The sequence below is a fragment of the Benincasa hispida genome, chromosome 1 (genome assembly GCF_009727055.1).
Source record: "Benincasa hispida cultivar B227 chromosome 1, ASM972705v1, whole genome shotgun sequence".
Lineage (NCBI taxonomy): Eukaryota > Viridiplantae > Streptophyta > Magnoliopsida > Cucurbitales > Cucurbitaceae > Benincasa > Benincasa hispida.
The window spans coordinates 94,669,108-94,692,293 of NC_052349.1; the positions used below are offsets into that span (position 1 = coordinate 94,669,108).

Consider the following 23,186-nt stretch of genomic DNA (forward strand, 5'->3'; position numbering starts at 1 on the left):
TCTGTCACTTAACTCTGCACTCGAAACACAGACTTCCTAAACTAACTCAATTCAATGTCGCAACTCAAATACAGACAATTATGATCAACTCAACTCAACTCAGCACTCAAATATAAACAATTATTACTCACAAACAATTATTTTACCAAACCAATTCAATCTAACTCTGTGCACCAAACACACCCTTAATGAATAAAATACTAATTATTATTTAAAAAATTGATGGTTGAATCATGCACTTTCCCATTGTTAAAAATAATATTAAAATACTCAACTAGTCAAAAAGATCCAAAAACCAAAATAGACTTAAATGTTAAAAAATATATTTAAGGGGCAAAAAAAAGAGAATTAAAAGAATAGTAAAAATTTACATTTACCAAAGAAAGGAAAGGATGAAAGATTAAGCTTAAAAATACAAAATAATTGCAAAATTGGAATTCACCAATAATTTGCTACCTCCGGTCGGGGGTAGAGAAATATTAGGGGGAAAACGGAGTATGGTTCGGTTGATCGAACATGAAGAACAGTGGCAATAACAGTCTCGACGGTGAAGATCCACAACGAAAACACAGCACAATCTCAAGTCTCGATTCCAGATTCAATCAGACCCTCAGAAATGTTCAAGGGTAACAATCTCAATTCCCAATTTTTCTTCTTTCCAAATCTTTGATTTCCTTCTTCCCTTTTTCTTTCATTTTCATTGATTTCAACTCCCAGTTGCCCAACTAAGATTTTGATCTCCAATTCGGTTATTTTTCTCTTTTAATTTATCGGTTAGCTCAATAAATTTCAGACATTTTTCATGGGCGTCGGTTCCAGTTCTTCAATTCTGTAAGCTTTTGATCCTCAGAGTCTGTTAGATTGTTAAGGAAAAGTTTGTGGGTTCTGTAGATCTTGTTATATGAGCTGTGGCTTACTTAGATGCGATCTGCGTTTGATGCCGTTTTGCATTTGGTTTCTGGGAAATGTGTGGGAGCATTGCAGTTGGAAATTTACATTGCCAGTTTATTGAGATATATATTGGGGCTGTTAATCTAGGAACTTTGGCAATTGTCCAAGCCTTGGCACTTATGGTTGGTAATTTGATCAGATACTAATTACTTTGGATTTTGATAATTAAGTAATGGAAGTTGGATAAGTATCTTGTTGTTACTTTGTTAGTGCTCCAATTCATCAAAAGTTACCTGGTGGAGTCTACTTTGTTATCGATTATGTCTCTTATGCTAGAGACTGTTGTCTGTTAAAGATTAAAATTTCTTCATTAACTGTTTTTATGGCTTCCACAGTCGGTAGATGCCGCTAATTGATCCCACGGTTAGGATACTTAAGAACATAATTTTTTTGCTTATATGATATCACATGCTATGAACCTGAGCTTTTGATTTTATTCTTATATTTTTCTTCTTAAATTCTTAATCACACATCTGGAATCTCTGGTGCAGGCTGCTTAAAGGCCGCAGTATTCCTGGTAAAGTATTGCTAACTAGAAGATCGGATGTGCTTGACTCCTCAAGTGTATCAGATAAGTCATTGAATTATTCAAGGAGCTTGTCCGATATTGATACTGGTACAAGCAATCACATTGCCCAATCTGAGGAGGTGAAACTGATTTGACATTTTTTATATTATTTTTGTTATAACTTCTTTTTCGATGGCAAGGCGCATTATAGTGAAACGCTCTCTTTCAATATAGGAAGATGTTCAGATTATAAATAATAATACAATTCTTAATAAGTCAAAATCATCAACCTCTAACACTGAGGATCTTACTAAAGAAGTCCAAAAACCAATAATGGGAGCTAGAGCAACAGATTCTGCAAGGGTCATGAAGTTCACAAAGCTGCTCTCTGGGACAACAATCATACTAGGTATGCTTGTGTATTGTTTGAGATAATCTTCCCTCTTCTAGAAGTCACAGATACATATGCACATTTGAAAGTCGGTAAAGGAACATGAAATGCCTTGTGGTGCTTATCTTCTTATTATTACAACTTGTCATAGATGCAATAAGCTAATAGCCAACTCTAAAAAGTAGTTTCTTATTAGTTTTTCTAGTGAAACACATGGATGTAAATTTTTTTCCTTCTTTTTCTATGCAGACAAGTTGCGGGAACTAGCTTGGAGTGGCATTCCGCCATATATGCGCCCTAATATATGGAGGCTTCTTTTGGTAAGTTGGATTATAGTGATTTTGACTTTTTCTAATTGCTCGATAAGAAGCAGGACTTCTTCCCTTTTAAATTGAGAAACAATATAAATTATACTCTAAAATTATTTTCAAAACATGTTTTTACAAATACATCCAAACAGCCCCCCAACCGTTCTACGTCTTTTTCTATTCTTCCTTGTTCTTTTAATCTTCTTATGAAAGAATGAGTTTCTGTATGTTATTTATACTTGCAGATAGCTTAAAAATGCTGTAGTCTAATTTTTTTCCTGGGAAAACTGAGCTTTACATTGAATTTGTGAAAAATTATGACCATACCTTACACACTGACAACCTCACATTAAGATTACGCCCCTAACGGCCTTGAAAGAAAAAGAATGGAGAACCTGACAACATTAAGAAAACCCCAATAGGAAACAAAATGGATGACATTCATGAACCACAGAAAGATAAGAAACTAAATCGTCCTTCCCAAAGAGCTTTTTTCCCTTCATAGTCTTCTTTCTATTGTAACTTCCAAAAGAAGAAGGGGGAAAAAACTTTAAAACTCGAAACATAAATCTCATTCCATCACATGTTTGGTGTGGGTCCAGATAATGCTCTCATATGACTAAGTTCCCTTGCGTGTGTGGTCAAGGGCTTGCATTGAATGTGATGGGATGGGGCCCATGCCTCAAGCATCAACCCTCTTGTTGGATCTACACCATGGCCCCCTATTGGGTGGGGGGAGGAGTGTCGGATGGTGAGCCAGTTTGGAACCCTTCGGCTTGTCTCCAGGAAACACCAGAAACTACATGACTTCTCGACAACACCCATAAAAATGGCCACAAGAAGGAACACAATCTTGTTTAGAATACTTTAAAACCATACAACCACCTTTTAAGAATCACTTTTACACCCTAATGAGTTATTATCAATCTTCCTTTATTGTAAATTACGTCAAAAATTAAATTTTCGTACTCCCTAATTCTTTTTGAATATTTTCTTTTTCTTACTACTCGTCACTGGAGTGAAATACCATTGACTTCTTATGACTTATGTGATTACTCCATTGTGAGTGTTTTGTTTGCTCTTTAAGAACCAAACTCTCCAAACTCAAAAATAAAAAAGAGACTCTTGAACTTTCCTTGCCTCACCTTAACTTTTGTTTTGACCTGTGAGGGATCATATTGCAGTGCAAGATAATGTTGCACATGTTGTTTGTTGTTAAATAACTATTGAACCCGAAAGCTTAAGCTGATGGGCTATGGTAACTTTAATCTTGTATCAATAGCTTAACACATCCTATCACTTGTGGGTTGAAAATTTACATAAAATCCTATAAGTGGTTATAAATATTAACGGGAAGAAAATGATATTGTTGGGGTTCAAGCGTAAAGACTTGTTTTGGTACCTTGATAAACAATCGCTAATCCCAAAAGTTTTAGCTGATGGGTTATTATATCAACACTAACAATTTTTAGTGAGGAAATACTCGTTGAGGAAGATGATATTAAGACATGAAATAATGCATTGGAAAAGCATTTGGAAAAGCATTATCCTTACATTGTTGTTAATGTATTTGGTAATACTATATGTGAATTTACGTTCATCTCGTTAACTTCTCTTACCTGTTTGAGGTCCCCTTTGTAGAACATATGCCTTTAGCTTCTCATTTTTTTTGAAATTACATAGAAAAATGAGTCTAGTTGACCCCGATGCCAATTTTGCAACATGTAGAAAAGAATTAAACCAACTAGCTACCAGTTAAAACCTTGATTCAGGTTTACTGAGGTTGGATGAATGGCTGAATTTGGATGTTTTCTTGAAAGAATGAAACCATTTATTGTCTGCAACTGAATGCAGTGTAATAAGAGTTTTTGTTACCTTATTATATTATTTTTTTTGAAAAGAAGAAATCAGATATATGCAAACATGATTTGGGATGAAAGAAACACCTATTAATGAATTACTTTAACCAAATAAATTTATGGCGGATGTTAGACATCAGGGTTTAATTAGTATAAGAGTGAATGGATATGATATGGGGTGGTAAATGGGATAGGTAGGTTGCATAAGAAGGAAGGAAGGAAGTGTAGTAGTCAAAATTAGGAGGATAGAAATAGCGTGGTTTAGGTGATACACACAGAAGGGAAACATTCAGTTAAAAGAAATTGTCGAAGAAAGATAGTCCTCTTAAGTAAGATACCAACCTTAGTGTTTTTCTTTCTACAGTTACACAAAGAACCTTGCATTTTCTTCCTTCCTACTTCAATTTTTGGTTCCTCACAAAAGGGTATTACAACAACAATTCTGACCATGGAAGACAGTACTTGAAACATGATTGGATGGATTGGAGGCAAAAATTTAAGCTAATTAAAATTCTTGGAGATAAGAAATGAAAAAGATGAAAGCCTTAACAACATTGATCTGGGAAGATAAGATTTTGACCTCTCATAAAGTTGGAGCAACTTCAGAGAAAGTTGCTAGAATAGAAGTATCACACAGCACCAATTGTCCAATAGACTATCAAGGAAGAGATTTAAATGAAGGACGAATTTTCTCAACTAATGGGCTTTTGTATGCAAGTTACTTTTGAGTGGACATCTGAACACCATTTAGTGATGAAGGGGGCTGATCATCGGGGTTTTGAAATTGAGGTGAAGCAGTCACATACTCACATGCTCACATGTAGCCCATGGATAACTACAAAAGAGAAACAATCAAAGGAGGAAGAGGATAATTTTTGGCCAAATATTTTCGTGCAAGTTTGAGTGACCTGACCATGAAAGGATGCAAGATGTGCTATTGGAAGCTCCATCAGATATGTAGTGGTATTCTGATATTTGACATCTACTTTAAGGTCTTTTCCCCCCTCATTTTTTGTGTCCTTTATTATTATCATTTTTATTTTTGAATAAGAAACAAAAACTTCACTGAAAGGGAACACAAAAACTGCATAATGGCCGAGGTGACTAGGTGTCGTCTAATTTAGGTAAATCAAAGAGCATGCATTGGTATTGTGGAGGGATCTTCATTTTGAGGCTGTATAAAATACAAGATCCTATAAATCGTCAAAAAAATGATAGGTATTTGTAAAGATAATACACCCAGAGGGAGGTTATAGACCAACACACATTATAAATTGTCTGTTGGTATATTTTAGAAGGCAATCTACCCTTCCTACCACTGTGTAAGGTACCTAGATAAGAATATATTAGTAGGGTATTAGTAAGGGGTATAAGGGTAATTAGATAGGAAGTTAGTTAGGGAATCTTGTTATAAATAGGAGGGTGAGTGAGTAAAGGTAGACAATTTTATGGAGTAATCTAGGGCTTGGGTGTGTACACTCAAGAGGAAGGTTCCAAGTGCCTACTGGGGTTGTCTTATAGTAATTCCTTTACATTTCACTATATTTCAGATCTTAATTCTATTAGGAGTTATCTAACATGTTACAGCAGTTACACTTAGATTCCTTCTAATCTCCTTAAACAACATGTTCTTATCTACTTATATCTTGAATCCCAACCTAAAGAACTATTTCCGGGAGTTACACTCCTATATTACTATCTTGTAGAAGTTAACATTCCTCTTTTTTACCCTTCCTAGCGTACACTTACCCATGATTGATGGTCTAACAAAGACCTTCACTTTTCAGCATTTTAGTGTTTTTCTATTATACGTACTGTAGAATAGTTCTTGAAGCATTTGACTGTAAGTCTTTAACTTTACCTTTCAACCATCATTTTAAAAGAATGTCGAGCCAGCCATTTTTATTTTCAAGGATACAGTAGTGAAACTGAATATAAGCTGTTGATTGGATAAAGAACAAGTAAGACGGGTGTTGGGAGAAATAATGCCTATTTCTCATGAATTCTTTCAGAAACTGTTGTAAGCCATTGAACAGAGGAAGCAATTTGTTATTTTGGCATTCTCTTTGCGTCCTTTCAAACTTATTTAGGAATGTTCTTCACCAGATTCCTTAGAATTTACGACTTTGATAGTTGTCTAGCTTGCTTAGAAGGAAAATTAGAGAGACTTGTCTGATAGAATCCTTTAGCTGCTTGTCCACAATTTAAATATGCACTGACAACAGGGCTATGCACCACCTAATTCAGATAGAAAGGAGGGAGTTCTACGAAGAAAGAGGCTTGAGTATCTTGACAGCGTTGCACAGTTCTATGACATTCCTGATACTGAACGTTCTGATGATGAGATAAACATGCTCCGCCAGGTAATGACTGCCACAAGTTAGTGCTGAACTTAATAATATTGTTCTCTAGTTTTACCAATCCTTGAAAATTGGTTTCCTTGTTAGATTGCTGTTGACTGTCCTAGAACTGTACCTGATGTTGCTTTCTTTCAACAAGCACAAGTTCAGAAATCTTTGGAGCGTATTCTCTATACTTGGTAAGACACTATCCTTGCCTTCCCCTGTCACTTGTTAGTATAAACTGTTTTTTATACCAAGTGGCAAATATCTTTGTTAGTTATTTTATTATTATTATTATTGATATTGTTTCATTAATAATGTAAATATATATATTATTTCATCAATAGAATATTGAGTGGAGACTTTTTCAGCCATGTTATTGTATGGATAACTACATTCTGAAAATTTAACTAATATTTTCATTGTAGTCTGAAGTTGAATACAAAGGATCAAATTATTTGTTTGTTTGTATACATAGTCCATTTTCTCATTAGGAGCTTATGAAAATCTCTTCAATGGGAATCAATTATAGAAGGATACGATTACAAATATAACCTAGGTTTTTTTTATGTGGTCAAAAGTTACATGCGAAGTATCAGTTTTGTTATTTATTTACATACATACAGAGTACTTTTCCTATTAGGAACTATGGAAACTTTGTTATTTATTGGCGTATATTTTAAATTATTCTACAAGTAGACACTGACCAAGCTGTGGAACATTGCAAGACGTGGTTATTGATGTGTATAGTGATGCTGGCAGAAATCAGTATTATATCAAATTTTTACCCAATTATTTTCAACCCAGGGCTATTCGGCATCCTGCAAGTGGATACGTTCAGGGAATAAATGATCTTGCTACTCCATTTTTAGTTGTCTTCTTGTCAGAATACTTAGAAGGTGGAGTTGAGAAATGGTCAATCTCTGATCTATCTCCTGACAAGATCACAAACATCGAGGCAGATTGCTACTGGTGTCTTTCTAAGTTACTTGATGGTATGCAAGATCATTACACGTTCGCTCAACCGGGAATTCAGAGACTTGTATTTAAGTTGAAGGAACTGGTTAGAAGGATTGATGGTAATCTCTCTTTCTGGCCTTGACTCTTGTGTAGAAGTCATTTGTTTGAATTTTCTTAATTGATCTCCCTTACAACCTAGAGATATTGGATATGGTAAGCCGTTTATTAACCAATCATGTGTGCTCCTTAATTTGGCCAGAACCTGTTTCAAGACACATGGAGGAACAGGGTCTGGAATTTCTTCAATTTGCTTTTCGGTGGTTCAACTGTCTTTTGATACGCGAGGTATGCCAAGACATTTGTATTTTCCTCCAGTTACTTCCATTAGGATTACATTAAAACCAAATCACATTCTGTAATTAAGATAGTTCACTGAATATGGGAGGGTAAATCAAAACTGCCAAGAGTATTTAAATACTTTGTGCTCGCACCAGTTATAAATGTAATGTTATTGATTTTTGTCTCATCAGATTCCTTTCCATCTTGTTACCCGGTTATGGGATACTTATCTTGCGGAAGGGGATTCATTGCCAGATTTCCTTGTCTACATCTTTGCCAGTTTTCTTTTGACGGTAAGGATATCCAATCTAATCGTCTAACATGTTAAACTCAGGAAGGACATTATTTTGATAGTTTGATATGATAAGTGATGGAATTCTTGGAAGGAAATCGTTGTAAATGGTTTGAATAGTTTACATCACTTTGAATGATCCCAAGGTTCTCATCTCTCTGAGTAACCCTTCAACAAATGAAAAATGGAGTGAAGGGCAATACCAATTTTGCCTACTAGAGTTCCTGTTTACAATTTTCACTGTAGATCTTGTTTCTGCTATAACATTGGCTTAGGATGGCAAGAACTTAGAGGTCCTTTTTACCTTCTTTTCAGTGGTCTGAAGAGTTGCAGAAACTTGATTTTCAAGAATTGGTGATGTTTCTCCAGCATGTTCCAACTCAAAATTGGACCCATCAAGAGCTTGAGATGGTGCTTTCGAGAGCATACATGTGGCACAGTATGTTCAACAATTCTCCCAGACACCTTATTAGCTGAATGGGTTTTGTTATCCTCACTAACATTTGAAGGTTGACCAATTTTTCCCTCTTCTCTTCTTTCTTAAATGGGGTTTCTGCTGCTCTGCTTGTTTTAGGAAACGGTTCAAATGTTCTGTCTTGTATCATCCCTTGTATCGTCTCTATTTTCTGGGCAATTGTTTGTAGATTCACTATATTTTGCGGAGTAAAGTATCACCTTTTTTTCTAGATCTCTTGAACTTCTCTATCAAAAGGAAGATGGATGGTTCATCTTGACATACTTGCATTTTTTTTAGGTTAAAAAATACTTTTGGTATCTTTTAACTTTCACGATAATTTAGTCCATTTAGTTCCCGAACTTTAATTAGTAGTGATTTAGTCCATGTATTTTTAAATTTATAACAATTTAGTCTCTATATTTTACTAAGTAATGGTTAAGCTTCTGTATTTTACAATTTGTAACGATTTAGTCCCTATCGTACAAATTTTAATCAATTAAGTGTCTATTTTTATTAAATAACGACTTAGTTTTTATAGTTTATAATTAATTTGATTAACGATGAGTTTATCAATCTACATGTGTAAGAAATTTCATTAAATTCATACTAATATCTTTTATAATAGGGATTAAATCATTACAGATTGTGAAGTTTAAGAACTAATCGTTACTTATTAAAGTACATGAACTAAATTGTTATAATTTTTTTAAAAATTAAAAAAATACAAGAACTAAAATGTTACAAACTAGAGTTCATGGAGTAAATTGTTACTTTTATGAAAGTTAAAAGGACCAAAAGTATTCTTAAACCATCAGAAGTTTCTATTTTATTTGGGAGATTTTGGTCATGGGAGATGAGTATCACATCCATGGTCTTTATGTGGTAGTTACTTAAAAGTTAAAAGGTTCCAATATCATTTTAGTCATTGTATTTAAGATTCATTTCGTTTTAGTTTCTATACTTTCAAGATTGTTCTTGTAGTTATAATATCAAGAAATTTTCAAGTTATTCCATATTTTTGTTAAAATTGGTTAAATAATATTAAATTTTCATGCAAAAAAAAAAAAAAAAAAAAAAACAATGACGATAGATTTTTTAGATTTCTAAAAGGAATGTTAAAAGAGTTCTTTCCCTGGAAAAAAAACAACAAAAAAACTTACCTCTAATCCCTAAACTTTGATTCATAGTAATCTAATCTTATATTTTTAAATTTTTAACGATTTATTTTCTATACTTTCGAATTTGTAAAAAGTGTTTTTAAAGTGCAAGGCGCACTTCAAGGTGACAAGTCCTTTGATTGCCTCAAGACGAGAGGCGACAAAAAGGCGATGCCTGAGATATAGGTAGGATATAAGGTTATATGTGCATAAAAAGCCTAAAAAATTAATGATAATAAATTGTAAAGAATCCAAATATTATATAATAACATAAATTATAAGATGAAACTTCTTGGAAAAAAATTAAGATAATATTTCTCACCCCACCCACTGAATGTTTAGTAATGTAACATACAAATACTAAGGTCATTTCTTATCAGAAAACAATGCAAAACAGCAAAAGAAATATCTCAACCCACACACTAGGTATGAATATACAAATATATAATAAAATACAGATACAGATTTTATTGCTCAAGAATTCATAATCCAACCCCAGACTGGTATTTTATTTAAAATTTTGCTCAAGGTTAAATAAATGGGCAGAAAAAAAAATTATTATATAATATTATTAATATACCTTTACACAAAACTCTGAACTTCAATCAAAAGAAACCCACAATTGAAACCCAAAATCGAAACCCACACGGAGCAATCATAAAAAGCAAGATGACGAGATTGATGAAGCTGTTCGTAAGTGACGCCCTTCAAAAAGAATAAGCAAAATTGTGGAGTAGAGAGACTTTGGTTGTCGTTCAGGGAAGAAGAAGAAATCAAAAAGTTTGAAAGGAAGAAGAAATTGAAGCAAAATTGAAGGAAGCAGCCGAATCCAAAAGGTTAAGTGATCGACTTCATGGGCTGTCAATCAATTTTTTTTTTTTAAAAAAAAAAAAAAGAAGAAAAGAAAAAAAAAAAACACAAATATTCAAAAAGGCACTCGCCTCCTTCATCAACGAAGGCGCAACAAGGCGCCGCCAGGCAATCGCCTCTTTGAAGATGCTCGCCTAGGCAACACAACAGGCGCACTAACCCGCCTTGCCTCTCGCCCTAGGCGTGCGCCTGGGGTCGCCTCAACAACACTGAATAATTTATTTTGAATTTTACTATGTAATAATTAATCTATATACTTCAAAATTTGTATCAACTTAATTCTTACCATGAAATTTTTTATCAAATTAAGTATTGACTTTTATTGGGTAACAACTAAGCCTCCCAAGCTTATATTAAAGGTGCAAAAGTGAGCCCACCATAATTAACGAGAGAATTTCTAGTATCCTCCATTAATTACTCGAAGCAAAAGTAGCATGTCAAAATTACGTGGGTCTGTAAAATAAATTAATAATAAATTAATAAATCAACTGATCATGTGTCAAGTAATGAAGGAAAAATCATCCAATAATGAAAGGGAATAATAGATATTAAGATAGTTCTAAAAAATTTTCCTGGTTAGTAACATTCCAATTCCAAAGCCAAAAAGAAAAAACAAAATCCCAAAAGACGTTGATCTCTTTATTTAAAATACATTCCCAAAACTTACCAAGTCCATGATTAAAGAATTCGACCTTTCGCGGTCGATTTCTGTTCGACATCATTGAGGAACTTCTCAGGCGAATCCAAATATACATTACATTCTTTCTTCACCACTGCAGCAAATTCTTCCCTAAATTTCTCTAGGTTCTTGATCAAGATCTTGAAAGTCAGTTTATCTGGAGTACAACCTGATGCTTTCATTAATTCATATGTCTCAACTGCTCTTTCAACCATGTCCACTTGCAAATATGCTCCCATCATCTCATTAAAAGCTCTTATGTCTGGTTCTAACCCATCCTTTTTTAACTTATGGAAGATCTCTTCAGCCATTTCAATCATTTTGTTCTTTCCCGTCATCAGAATCATCCCATGATACAACCTTAAATCTGGTTCGTACCATTCTTCATTTTGGATAAATTTGAAGACCTAAAGCCTGAATTCAGTTAAGATGAAATAAAATTTGAAGTGACAGGAATGCTATAGGCTACAAAAGAGAAATCAGACGTATCATTCCAGTAAACTTTTTACATCAGAATGTCAAACGATTGTAGTTCTTGTAAAGGAAAAAACTAAAACAAAATCAATGATGATGAACATCCCCTTGATAAAGGACTAAGAGGTCATATATTCAATTTCATGGTGGCCATCTACTTAGGATTTAATATCCTACGAATTTATTTGCATCCAAATATTGTAGAGTCAAACAAGTTGTCTCGTGAAATTAGCTGAGGTGCATGTAAACTGACCTAAACAATCATGGATATAAAAAAATGATGACGAATGAAAAAACACAGTTACAATAACACCATCAAACTTTAACTCATCATTGTAATTGAACCCTAAACCCTGAATTCTAAGCAACCATTGCTATTGAGTTGAACTCTCCAACTCGTGCAATAATTATAACTAAAGCCAGCCACTAAAAGAGTTTAAGGGCAACATATCTAGTTTTTGCAATATTTGCATACGATAAAAAAGAGTAAGCAATACCTGAAGCGATAATTCCAGTTCATTTTGCCTCTGTAATTCAGTAAGAGCATCAAACAAGTCTGCTTTCAGCAATCTGCTGAGCTTGCTATTGATAACGTCTTCCATTTTGGAGGTGGATTTAGCGAGCTTGAGAGACTGAACTGCTTGAATAGCCTCAATGGAGGGCACCCTTGACCTCCCTAAGGGCTTTCTCAAGCCCTTTCTAAGGCCACATATGATATTTGGAGGTGGAGCTGCCGTACAACAATGGAGGCTTGGGTTCGTGAGGTCTTGGCGAAGACCCAATTGAGGAAAATGGAATTGGAGACTACCCATTAGTGTAGATTTCATATCGCCCTTCTGCGAGAAACTCAGTTCAGTGAAGGTGGAATGGAATGTAGCGAAGTCTAATTGTATGGGTATTCTTAAAATTTTTTGGAAGTTTATTGAAATTTTTTTAAGGTTTAGAGAGAGTTTTTCAATCAAAGTACAATAATCTATATGAAAACTATACTTAAATATAAAAGGCTTTCGTTTCCAGATATTTATTCAAGTGTCATTAAAAACCAGAACTGGTTGAGGGGAGAGAGAGCGAGGAAGTAGTATAATGGGAATATCAGCCTCAAAACGAGTCAGAAACTCACTTACCAACTCGCTCGAATTTGACTTAGCCTGCAATTCAACCTTCTCCCACTGCCTTGCCCTAACGCAGCACGCATACGACGGCGTTTTCCCCTACCAACTCTGCGCCGCCGCCGACCACCTTCACCACCTCATCACCGTCGTCCGGCCGCATCCACTAATCGCCAACTGGCTTCCCTCTCCCCCGACTCGCCTCCAGGTAGACTCAGCCCTCCGAGCCGTCAATCGCGATGACTCGGACCGTGAAGGCGAAACCCTAGGCCCGATCCGGTTCAAGCATTGGGCGATCGAACTATTTGCAGAGGCTGTGGCGAAGAACGTTGGAAAAAAAGTGATGCTTCGAGTTCCGGTGGGAATTGCCGGAATTGCCGGAATCGGCGCCGTGACTCGGTCCGGAAAGGATGTGGTCGGAACTGTGGTTGCCGTGTACGCGCTCGGCGTTGCGACTTCGGTATATCTCAGTTTATCCGGATAGCAAGGGTGTTTTTCATTTCCGTTCATTTTGATTGTACTTTAAAAAAAAAAACATTATAGTTCTTATGAGTTCTGATGGAGGCGTTTGAGGTGCTGAATAAGTTATAATAGTCCGTGTTTATTATTGTTTGTGGGTTATAATAGTTTATATTTTGGATAAAGATTATTTTAGTCTGTGTTTGGAATGTAGGTTATTATAGTTTGTGTTTGGTGTGCAAGTTATTATAGTCTGTGTTTTTTGTGCAGGTTATTATAGTCGAGTTATAATAATCTGTGTTTTGGGTGTAGATTATTATAATAGCCGGTTATAACAGAATGTAAACTAAATGCATGTTATCTTAGTATATATCACAATTGATTCTACTTTTCCGTATATCAAAGGAAAAAAATTTAAATGAAATATCATATTTTCACGAATCTAATTAAAATTGTTTGGTCCACCAATTTGTATAAAATGTGTTGAATGTTGCATTGTCCATTCCACCAATTTTAACCTTGTTTGACATATCAAACTTCGTGAGCATACAATAAATACAATTTCATTCTCTTCAAAGGATATTAATCATTGTCCAACACATTAATGTATGTAGAGATAGAGAAATTTCACAAACAACAAAAAAAGAAAATCAAATCACATTCATGTCCATGAAATAGTATGGAGTCAAACATAAAAAAATATTATAAAGTACAAGTCATAATTTAGATATGTCCAAATTAAACATGGAAAAACAAGTGATGAAAATAGTGACGTTTGAAACGGTAAGATAAAAGAGGATGGGTTACGGATCTAAAGAAAAACACAGATCTAGACTACCAAACATACTGTAGTCTAGATCTACAAAGGATTTCTTCAAATCCGACTAAAGAGAACCACAATGGCAGTCGATCGGCAGGAACGGAGAAAAGGAAGCTCCAAAATCCACTAGGAACGACGCCGATCGGGAATAATGGCGAAACCCTAAGGAGAAGAGATGGAAGGAAACAGAGCAAAATAATCGAGCGCTAATAGGAGTAAGGAAAACGAGGGAAAGTAAGAAAAATAATCGAAATAGGGGAAAAATAATTGACTATCGTGTAACATGCTCAAACGGGTTCTGAATTCAAAATAATCGAGTATAATCAAATGGGTTCTGAATTCAAAATAATCGAGTATAAAGTAATCAAGCATCGAGTATGACATTGATATGATCAAGTATACACGTGTCGATTGCAGACGTATCAAGTGACCATGAAGCTAGATATCGAGTGAACTTCAAATGGGTTTTGAATTCAAAATAATCGACTATAAAGTAATTGAGCATCGAGTATGACGTTGATATGATCGAGTATACACGTGTTAATTGCAGACGTATCGAGTGACCTTGAAGCTGAGTATCGAGTGACCTTCAAACGTGTTTTCAATTTAAAATAATCGAGTATAAATTAATTGAGCATCAGTATAACGTTGATATGATCAAGTATACACGTGTCGATTGTAGGCGTATCGAGTGACCATGAAGCTGGCTATCGAGTGACCTTCAAACGTGTTTTGAATTCAAAATAATCGAGTATAAAGTAATCGAGCATCGAGTATGACGTCGATATGATCGAGTATACACGTGTTGATTGCAAGCGTATCGAGTAATCGTGCATCGAGGAACGTGTGACGAGCCATCGAGGATTGATTAATCGGAGTAAAATAATCGAGTGCTAATAGGAGTAACGAAAATGAGGGAAAGGTAAGAAATGGACCAAAATAATCGAGCACTTAAGGGGGCATTTAGTTGGAGCCTCAAACGTTTAGCCCACCGCCCAACTATAAATAACCCCCCCCCCCCCCCCATGTTTTAAAATTTTCATTTTGGTTATTATATTTTCAATTTTGTTTATTTTACTCTTTATAATTCTAAAAATATCATTTAATCCACTTAAAATTAAAAACTAATGGACGAAAACCTTGAAGTATGCATCAATATATCATGGTCTCTCCATGAGTTTCTTTCTCGTTTTGCGAGCATTTCTATAAAGGTTCAAGTCCTTTAAAGAAGAAATGTGCTGGTAAGCAGACGCCACCACTTGGTTTAGTAGGAAGAGGATGAAAGCTCTTAAACTTTGCAGAAGCATCAGGCTTCCCCATTAGTTGCCATAAAAGTCAACTATTCCTTTCTAGGAAAGAGAAAGTCAATCGCCCTTTTTAGTGGGGAGGAATAGTATGGGAAAGAGCAAGACCAAGCCGAGGAAAGTAAGCTCTTCCCACGTGTAAAGTTGAATAAATGAATGTTGTCTCAAACAGAGAGATCAACCAAGTGCCTTTCATTTTAGGTCATGGGTAGCGCAGAATGCACTAATTCACGACCAACGTCCCATCCACATAGAAAGCTTACCCTCTTCCACATATTACCAGTGGATGTTACAACCATTATCATTTTGGTTGTAGGGGGGAATGAAGGGAGGGAGAGGAAGCGGGGAAGAAAAGGAAGCCAAGCAGATAGGTGTCACAATCGCACCTTCGTAAGGATCTCGAGGCGATTATGCGGCACTTGTTCTTGCCCTCGAACAAGTCAACCGATCCAAATCCGAATAGCCGATGGCAGAATGGGCATTTCTCATAACTTCCACCCCCGTTCTTGAGAAAAGGTTTTAGAAAACGGGTTTAGAGGAAAAGGTTTTCACAAATGTTTGAAAGCATGTTTAAGCAATGAACATTGGTCGTACAGTTAGAAAGAAATAAGAAACAACATGACTTTATAGCATACAACCTACTGGTATGAGGATATGATGATTAATCTTACCCTCATATAGTGCATTTTGCTCAGTGGATGATAGGATGAATCCCCATCCACGATGATAATTGCACCCGATAAGAGGCTTTTCCAGCCTTTTCGATGACTTCCATTGGTCTTCTGTAGCTGCTCACGAGGTGACGTTCTATTTGGCTTCGACATCGAAACTGTCTTAGGTACAATCTTACTCGAAATTAGTCCCCTGGTAGGAACTCTCGACATCTGGGCTTCCTCCTCATTGAAGGCAGGGACTTGTGTAAACTATCTGACTCTACAACGCGACACTTTTCCAAGATACATAAAATGTCTTAAGGGGCCTTCTCTTTCGTGGTTTTAACTAACTTGTGGGTAAGGTCTTTCTCCAATTGGAGGGCTGAGATCATCTTTATCTCATTCGGTTGTTTGATCTCGGCATGCATAATGGTGGGTGCAGACCCTGCGAGGGGTATTGGTATTACCTTGTGCTGAAGCAAAAAATTCCATCCCCAACACCACGTCAAAGTCATCCATTTTGACAATCACGAAATCGGTAGGGCCACTCCAATCCCCCAACCTTACGACTGTTCTCTTTATCATTCCTGTACTAGGCAAGGCCGCAGAGTTCATTGCTTTCATTTTACCTATGCCTCCTACCTAACGGATATTCAACCGTCTGACTTCTATTTTGAACATAAAATTATGGGTGGCTTCAAAGTCAACCATGGTACTTTTGGCTGATCTATGATTGACCCAAGCATCTACATACATCAGACTGCCTTTTTGGAGTTCCTTTGTTTCTCCCATACTCTTCTGGAGGGCAGCTAAAAATCTTAATACCCCAATTCATGGGGTTTTATCTTTCTCTACTTGTATATTCTCGTCCTCTACCTGAACAGTTTTGCCTTTCGAGTTTGAGGCCAATGAGGCTTGAAAATCGTTAAAAGCTGCTCGTTTCGGACATTCGCTCGCCTTGTGTTGCCCGTTACATATATAACAGGATAGGGGCCGACCGCCACGTATTTCCAGTCGTCTGTTGAAGTGATTTGCCATCCCCACTAGTGTCTCTGTCTCCCCCACTATTTCTCGATGGGCTTGAATCGTTTCTCTTCCTCTCTCTATTAGGGGATCTCGAGTGTTGTCTCATCTCTTGAGGTTCATCAATTAAGTTGAACAATCGTTCAACCGCTGCATACGCGGTTGGGAGATTCTGTATTCTCTGTTCATACAATTTTGTTTTTGCCCACGGTTTTAGGCCTTCAATAAAACAGAAAACTTTGTCTTTTTCGAACATATCTCTTATGTCCAACCTCAACCCGAAAAATTGTTTCACATAGTCTCTAATAGTGCCAGTATGTCTCAATTCCCGCGTCTTGCCAAAATCTCAACATTCTCGAGGAAGGACTGAGAACATAACTCTTGTTTCAGTCGCTCCCACGCGTCGATGGTGCACCGACCCTCTTGGATGTCCATGAAACGAGACCTCCACCATAACTTAGCATCCTTTACTAGATGTATCGTCGCTAAGGTGATCTTTGACTTCTCAGCCGCTGTGTTCGTAACTCTGAAATACTTCTCCATATCAAAGATAAAATTTTCTAGCGCTTTCACATCACGAGCCTCATAAAAGGGCTTAGGCTCGGGTACTTTTACCCTATTGAATTGGATTGCACCCCTAACTGGGGCTTGATTTCCCACCGCTCTCATGGTGAGGTTAACTCCTATACTGATGTCCGTAATCTCTGCTCAGACCACATCGAGGGTGGCTCGAATGTCTTCAGATAATTCAGTCACCATCTGAATTATCTCTTTCTGCTAGCTGTCTAGTTCTTTAACATGACCTCCACAGGGGTAACAGAGCCTGATGTGCCATCCCCATGCTTAAAACTGCTAGTTCTCATAGCTTTTGCCTCTAAGTCTCAACCCTTGTTAACAATTCCTTGACGGGCAACCCGTCTAAGTGGCTACCAACATTTCGATTTCATCGGCCTTATCAGAGACTTCTTATAACCAAGTTTCTAGGAACTAAACCTGATCAGAGACTTTTATTTGATATAGAATTTACTCTTCTATCTCGACTAATCAATCAACATAGGACTTGTTGAACTATTTTATAGTAGACATGATCACAGTTTCTCACTCCACAAGTCGACTTGGCTCTTATACCAACCATCACAATCGCACCTTCATAAAGATCTCGAGGCAATTGTGCGACACTGGTCCTCGCCCTCGAACAAGTCAGCTAATCCAAATCCAAATAGTCGATGGCACAATGGACGTTTCTCACAACCTCCACCCCCATTCTTGAGAAAAGGTTTTAGAAAACGGGTTTAGAGGAAAAGGTTTTGGCAAACGTTTGAAAGCATGTTTAAGCAATGAACATTAGTCGTACATCTAGAAAGTAATAAGCAACAACATGGCTTTATAGCATACAACTTATTGGTATGAGGATATGATGATCAATCTTACCCCCATATAGTACATTTTGACCAAAAGCACATCCACCACTCTTGCATATGAAAATGGGCGAGCGGTCACACACTAAGAAAAGTACATAGAAAGTAAACTACCTAGCAAAAGAAAATACATAGGATAAAAGCATAGTAAAAAGAGGTGGAAGCGAACATGTGGCTATTGGCAACACGCCTTGGACAAGCATGACCATGACATTAGGCACCCACCCCTTTCTTTTCTTACACACTTGGATGGTGGTTAAGGATTTTGATCTCATTCGTCTTTCGATCTAGTTCTTTTGTGAAATTTGATTTGGGTTATAGTCTTTTTTAGTGGTGGTACACTCAATAAGAACGAGGCACGCCCTATTTCAGTGGTAGGGAAGGAAAAGTGGGAAGTGGGTCTCCTTCACTTTACTAGAAGTTTTTTTATGCTTGAGGAATTTGAAAGTTGCTTGAACCTGGTGATTAGCTCCCATAAGTCTAAACTCTTTGTTTCGCCTGATGTGAGTAGGCAGCTAACAGCGGAATTGAGTAATTCAAGTGGTATCTCGTTGACAGCGGATCTTGGAGTGTATTTGAGAGTCCTCATTGTTCATGGTAGGGCTTCTAAGGAATTATATGCCCCGTTAGTGGATAAGGTGCTTAAACGCCTAACTAATTGGAAAGGAAAAACGTTAAGCCCATAAGGGTGCAAAACTCTAATCTAGTCTACCACTTTGGCCCCCCACTCCACAAACTAATAGGCTGAACATGTCCTTCATTCACCTATCTTTCAATCAATTGCCCCCTGTATTGTTAGCCTGTTGGTACTGTTGGGGTTGATGCTCTAAAGTCTCGTGTCCTGTAGTTTATAAATAGTTTGTATGAACACTTGTGATGTATAATATATGATATTTACTTCACTTCTTGATTTTCTCATCTAGATGTTTTATTTGCTTTACCACAAACCAATAAACTAAAATCTCGATTGTCTTAATGTAACTTAAGCATGTATAAGGTGATATACAAGTGGATCATGTCTTAAGTGATAACCAAAATGGTCTGTAATATATAGATGTAGGAGAGAAACCTTATCCTGGTAACGCTACGGATGCGGCTCGCTTTGTGGAATAGTTATAAATGTTGTGACTTGTCACAGATGGTCTGATCCTGATCATTCATGTAGGGGACATGCGAGTGGGGGCGTCCTATACAAAGAGTTTGTATAAGACCTGACCACGAAGTGTTAACATCTTGTTATATAACACCGTTCATGACAGAGACTTCACTTCACTAGGATGACCATATGTAACATGACCTCAATCCAGAGTGAGTTGGGAACTCCTGCCATTGAGGGCGGTCCTTTCATTTGTATAGGTGCGAGTGGCCAGGCCACCAACTCAAACCTACCACTTTGGGGATTCATCTGATTTGGGAGCTGGGAACTCAGCTACACAAGATAGAATTCACTCCCTCCCCGAAGCAAGGGCAAGTAGATAGATAGCTCCCTTAAGGGCTGATTCCAAAGCTTGAACGATGTGGCGCCACACACCTTCTCATGGCCTGATAGGTGTTCATACATAGTTGGACTGTGTTGTATTGTTCATTAGAGGGATTAGTGGTACTTAAGAAGTAAGATGTAACTATAGGGGCAAAAAGATAAATTGGCCCAGCTGTACTTACGAGCATCTGTGAAGGGTCATCGTATTCATGATTTGTTATATCCGATGGACACAGAAATATATCTGTGGTAAGAAGAGTTCAGCTATCGGTCTTTAGTAGAATTCTTGGCAGTTAACGGATGGTGGATCTCGTGGCTAAAGAGTTTAGTCAGCTATTCACGTACTGTTGGAGCTTCGAGCCATAGGTCCATAAGATCCCTTTGGTAGCTTGGATAAAAGTTGAGAATTTTTGGGTCAGTTTGAAATGTTCAAATTGACAAGAGGGAGTTCAATTATATAATTGAATTAGTTAATTATATATGTTATGATTGACTAAATGTATGAGATACATTATTTTGGCAGAAATTGGATATAAATATGATTTATATCAAGTAGAGGACAAAACATTATAATTGATATATGATATCAAACTATAAGTTAAGAATATAATATGATTATATTTATTATTTTATTAATTGGGTAGTTATGAGATAATTGGCCGACGTTTTCTCCGAATTAGTACGTTAGTGGGAAGTTCAATTCAGTTTCAATAACTGAAGAATAAAATGAAGATTGTTTTCATTTTGCAAGAGAGACGCATAATTGCTCACGATGTGTTAGCCTTCTATCGCTTAGTGTTTGAGAGCCTATACGATAGCGCCCGCTTATTAAACGATCGCACACCCACACTTTCCTAAACGATCGCCAGCGCTTTTCTAAACGATCGCCCACGATATCTTAAACGATCGCTTACCTTTTCATAGATGATCGCTTAGCACTTGAGCTGAACTAAACAATCGTATAGACGATCACTTAGCTTTTACTACACGATTGTGTACCTCGCACTAAACGATCAAGCACCCGACTATATGATAGTCTTCCCATTCTCCCACTTGCTAAATCGTAGTACACGATAGCCTTTCCTCCCCCCCTCTACCAATTCCATCAAAGAATATTGAGGGCTCTGAGTGGTGGTGTCATCCTCGTTTGTTATTGTTCGTGAAAAGCTGTTCATGTAGACGATCGAGTTGTTGCTGGGCGATTACTTGCTGGATCAGAAAGAGCGAAAGGAGTTTGTTCACGGTGAGACCGAGTTTTATGAAGAAAGTCTTCAACTGGTACGTTATCTCGATCTTCTTGTTTTTATCTTTTAAGCATGCCAATAATTTAATGTAATCAATGTATATCTGTTTGTTTGAATGTATATGTAGAAATTCTATCATAATGAATTGGAAAGATCCGCTGCTCTTAGGTACTCTTGTATAAGATTTCCTTCAATTGGTATCAGAGCCAAGTTTCTGATATTCCAATTTCATTGCTGCAAAGAATAACATATACATTCTCGGTGGGTGTAGCATGTCTACTCTCTGTTTTAATGGTTAAATCGTTTGTGGATGTGTGGATTAATGGACTTTTCTGGGATTAAACCACAGTTTGTTAAATTCTTTTACATTTCCAGTTAATTGTAAAGGCCCCTACGTTTTTGGGCATAATTAATTGCTATCGAGTTTGTATTAAAAGTTAGTTTGAGTTTTGAGTCGTTCGTGAAGAAGTTCGGAGCAAGGGTTGTTGTTCTTCAAGGAAGAAGATGACCAAGCGTTGGTCGAGTCGTGTAGACGATGAGGTAAAGGATCGCTGAGTATTGGATGCTCGGGTGTCGTTTAACGCGCGAGTGCACTAGACGATTGTATAGCTCAGCAAGCCTCATTGCTTAGTAACTAACTATACGATCGTGGAGTAATCGCACGGTAAATCATTTACTTTTTCGCATGTTAAGCGATCGTCTAGACGATTAGNACTAACTATACGATCGTGGAGTAATCGCACGGTAAATCATTTACTTTTTCGCATGTTAAGCGATCGTCTAGACGATTAGGCTTCGTAGCCTCATTGTCATCTAAGCGATCATTTAGCTTTTCACGCTATCGTCTAGTTTGCGCTACACGATCATTTACCTTGAGGAATTTACTAAACGATGGAGCTTCGCCTAGCGGTTCAAGACCTGCTTCACCTGTGAACCGGTTTTCTCGATGGAAAATGTAATAGATAGAATTTTTCATTCCGGTTTTGTGTAGGTTCATCCCAGTCCATTAATCTTTGGTTTAATACATGAGATGTATGTTTAATAATATGTCATATGATATGCACATATAGAAAAATCCCACCTTAGGTTATGCATTGGTCATGCATCATCTCTTTATTATAAATGTTATGATTTAGAGAAGCATGATTTAAATTACGTAAGAGCATGCTCATGCATCATATAATATAAGAGTTATATTTATGCATGCATAAAAAGGATTAACATGCATCATCTTTATATTATAATTGTTATAGTATAAAGGTGTATGGAAAGTATGTTTGCTTGGTTATTACATGTATATAAAAATTATGTATAGTAATGACCGAACATTGCATGAAGCATGACACATAGGTTACTTTATAAGCGTTATAAATACCTTGTTATGTGGCAATGTGTTTTAGTTGTTTCTTTTTAAAGTTTAAAGAGAAATTAGAACTAAAAACTATAAGAAAGACATGCATGCTCACTTAGGTTTAATTCATGGTTTTAAAATGTTTAAAACTTGGATGACATAGACCTAAGATCACGTTTCTAATATGATTACCAACCGTTAGGCTTTAATCTTTTAATCAGTTTAATAGGATTAAATTGACTAATAAAAGGTTAAAGTGTAGCAAATCTATCCATAAGGGACCTTTTGTCTAAGGCGGGTTCTGTCAAGGCTAGGGTGTTTAAGTTGACGGAAACGTAATACCCCTACCTGGGAACCTACCTGGAAAGGTGAATTAGATAGATTTGATGCATGCATGCAAGTTAAGGACAGTCCATTAAAATGTTTAAATATGACTACTTGAACTTGTTTATTTCATAGACAAAAGTTGTTTATGAGCAGACTTAAAAGATGACTTAGACTAAAATCAGTAGCCGGATTGTCTAGGTTAATGAACCCCTAGGTAGAACATTCAGTGGGAGGTACTTGGGGCATATGATGCTTCATTTAAACCTTTCATGTTTCTCCCTTTAGTCCACACCGTGAGATCTACCCTCGACCTCGTGGCACCCTGAGTGTGTCCCCCTAAAGGATGGTGTTTGGGTATGTCAATATCAAGGTGGATGGAGAGAATGTTCATAGTAAGTGGGAGCGAGAAGT

At 36.7% G+C, this 23,186-nt stretch overlaps 3 protein-coding genes across 4 annotated transcripts; 2 read left to right on the forward strand and 1 right to left on the reverse strand.

The window, feature by feature from the left end:
* The first annotated feature begins 434 nt into the window (after nucleotides 1-434).
* LOC120069991 (TBC1 domain family member 22B) lies at nucleotides 435-8,636 on the forward strand. Its single transcript, XM_039021840.1, has 10 exons — nucleotides 435-626; nucleotides 1,443-1,599; nucleotides 1,694-1,868; nucleotides 2,100-2,170; nucleotides 6,243-6,380; nucleotides 6,465-6,556; nucleotides 7,167-7,438; nucleotides 7,579-7,664; nucleotides 7,850-7,951; nucleotides 8,266-8,636. Exons 1-10 carry the CDS (start codon nucleotides 517-519, stop codon nucleotides 8,425-8,427), a joined length of 1,365 nt encoding a protein of 454 aa, XP_038877768.1. The 5' UTR covers nucleotides 435-516; the 3' UTR covers nucleotides 8,428-8,636.
* Nucleotides 8,637-10,960: 2,324 nt separating this feature from the next.
* Nucleotides 10,961-12,853, reverse strand: LOC120070323 (pentatricopeptide repeat-containing protein At1g62350-like). Of its 2 annotated transcripts, none has more exons than XM_039022248.1 (3): nucleotides 12,712-12,853; nucleotides 12,085-12,423; nucleotides 10,961-11,520 (listed from the first exon to the last, which is right to left on the reverse strand). In XM_039022248.1, the coding sequence occupies exons 2-3, from the start codon at nucleotides 12,412-12,414 to the stop codon at nucleotides 11,113-11,115; spliced, it is 738 nt and encodes a 245-aa protein (XP_038878176.1). In that variant the 5' UTR covers nucleotides 12,415-12,423; nucleotides 12,712-12,853; the 3' UTR covers nucleotides 10,961-11,112. The 2 variants fall into 2 exon arrangements, with proteins under 2 accessions (XP_038878176.1, XP_038878177.1); XM_039022249.1 differs by having other exon boundaries at nucleotides 12,085-12,420; nucleotides 12,712-12,852.
* LOC120070324 lies at nucleotides 12,479-13,340 on the forward strand. The gene has a single exon (XM_039022250.1). It carries the CDS (start codon nucleotides 12,671-12,673, stop codon nucleotides 13,178-13,180), a length of 510 nt encoding a protein of 169 aa, XP_038878178.1. The 5' UTR covers nucleotides 12,479-12,670; the 3' UTR covers nucleotides 13,181-13,340.
* The last annotated feature ends 9,846 nt before the right edge of the window (nucleotides 13,341-23,186 follow it).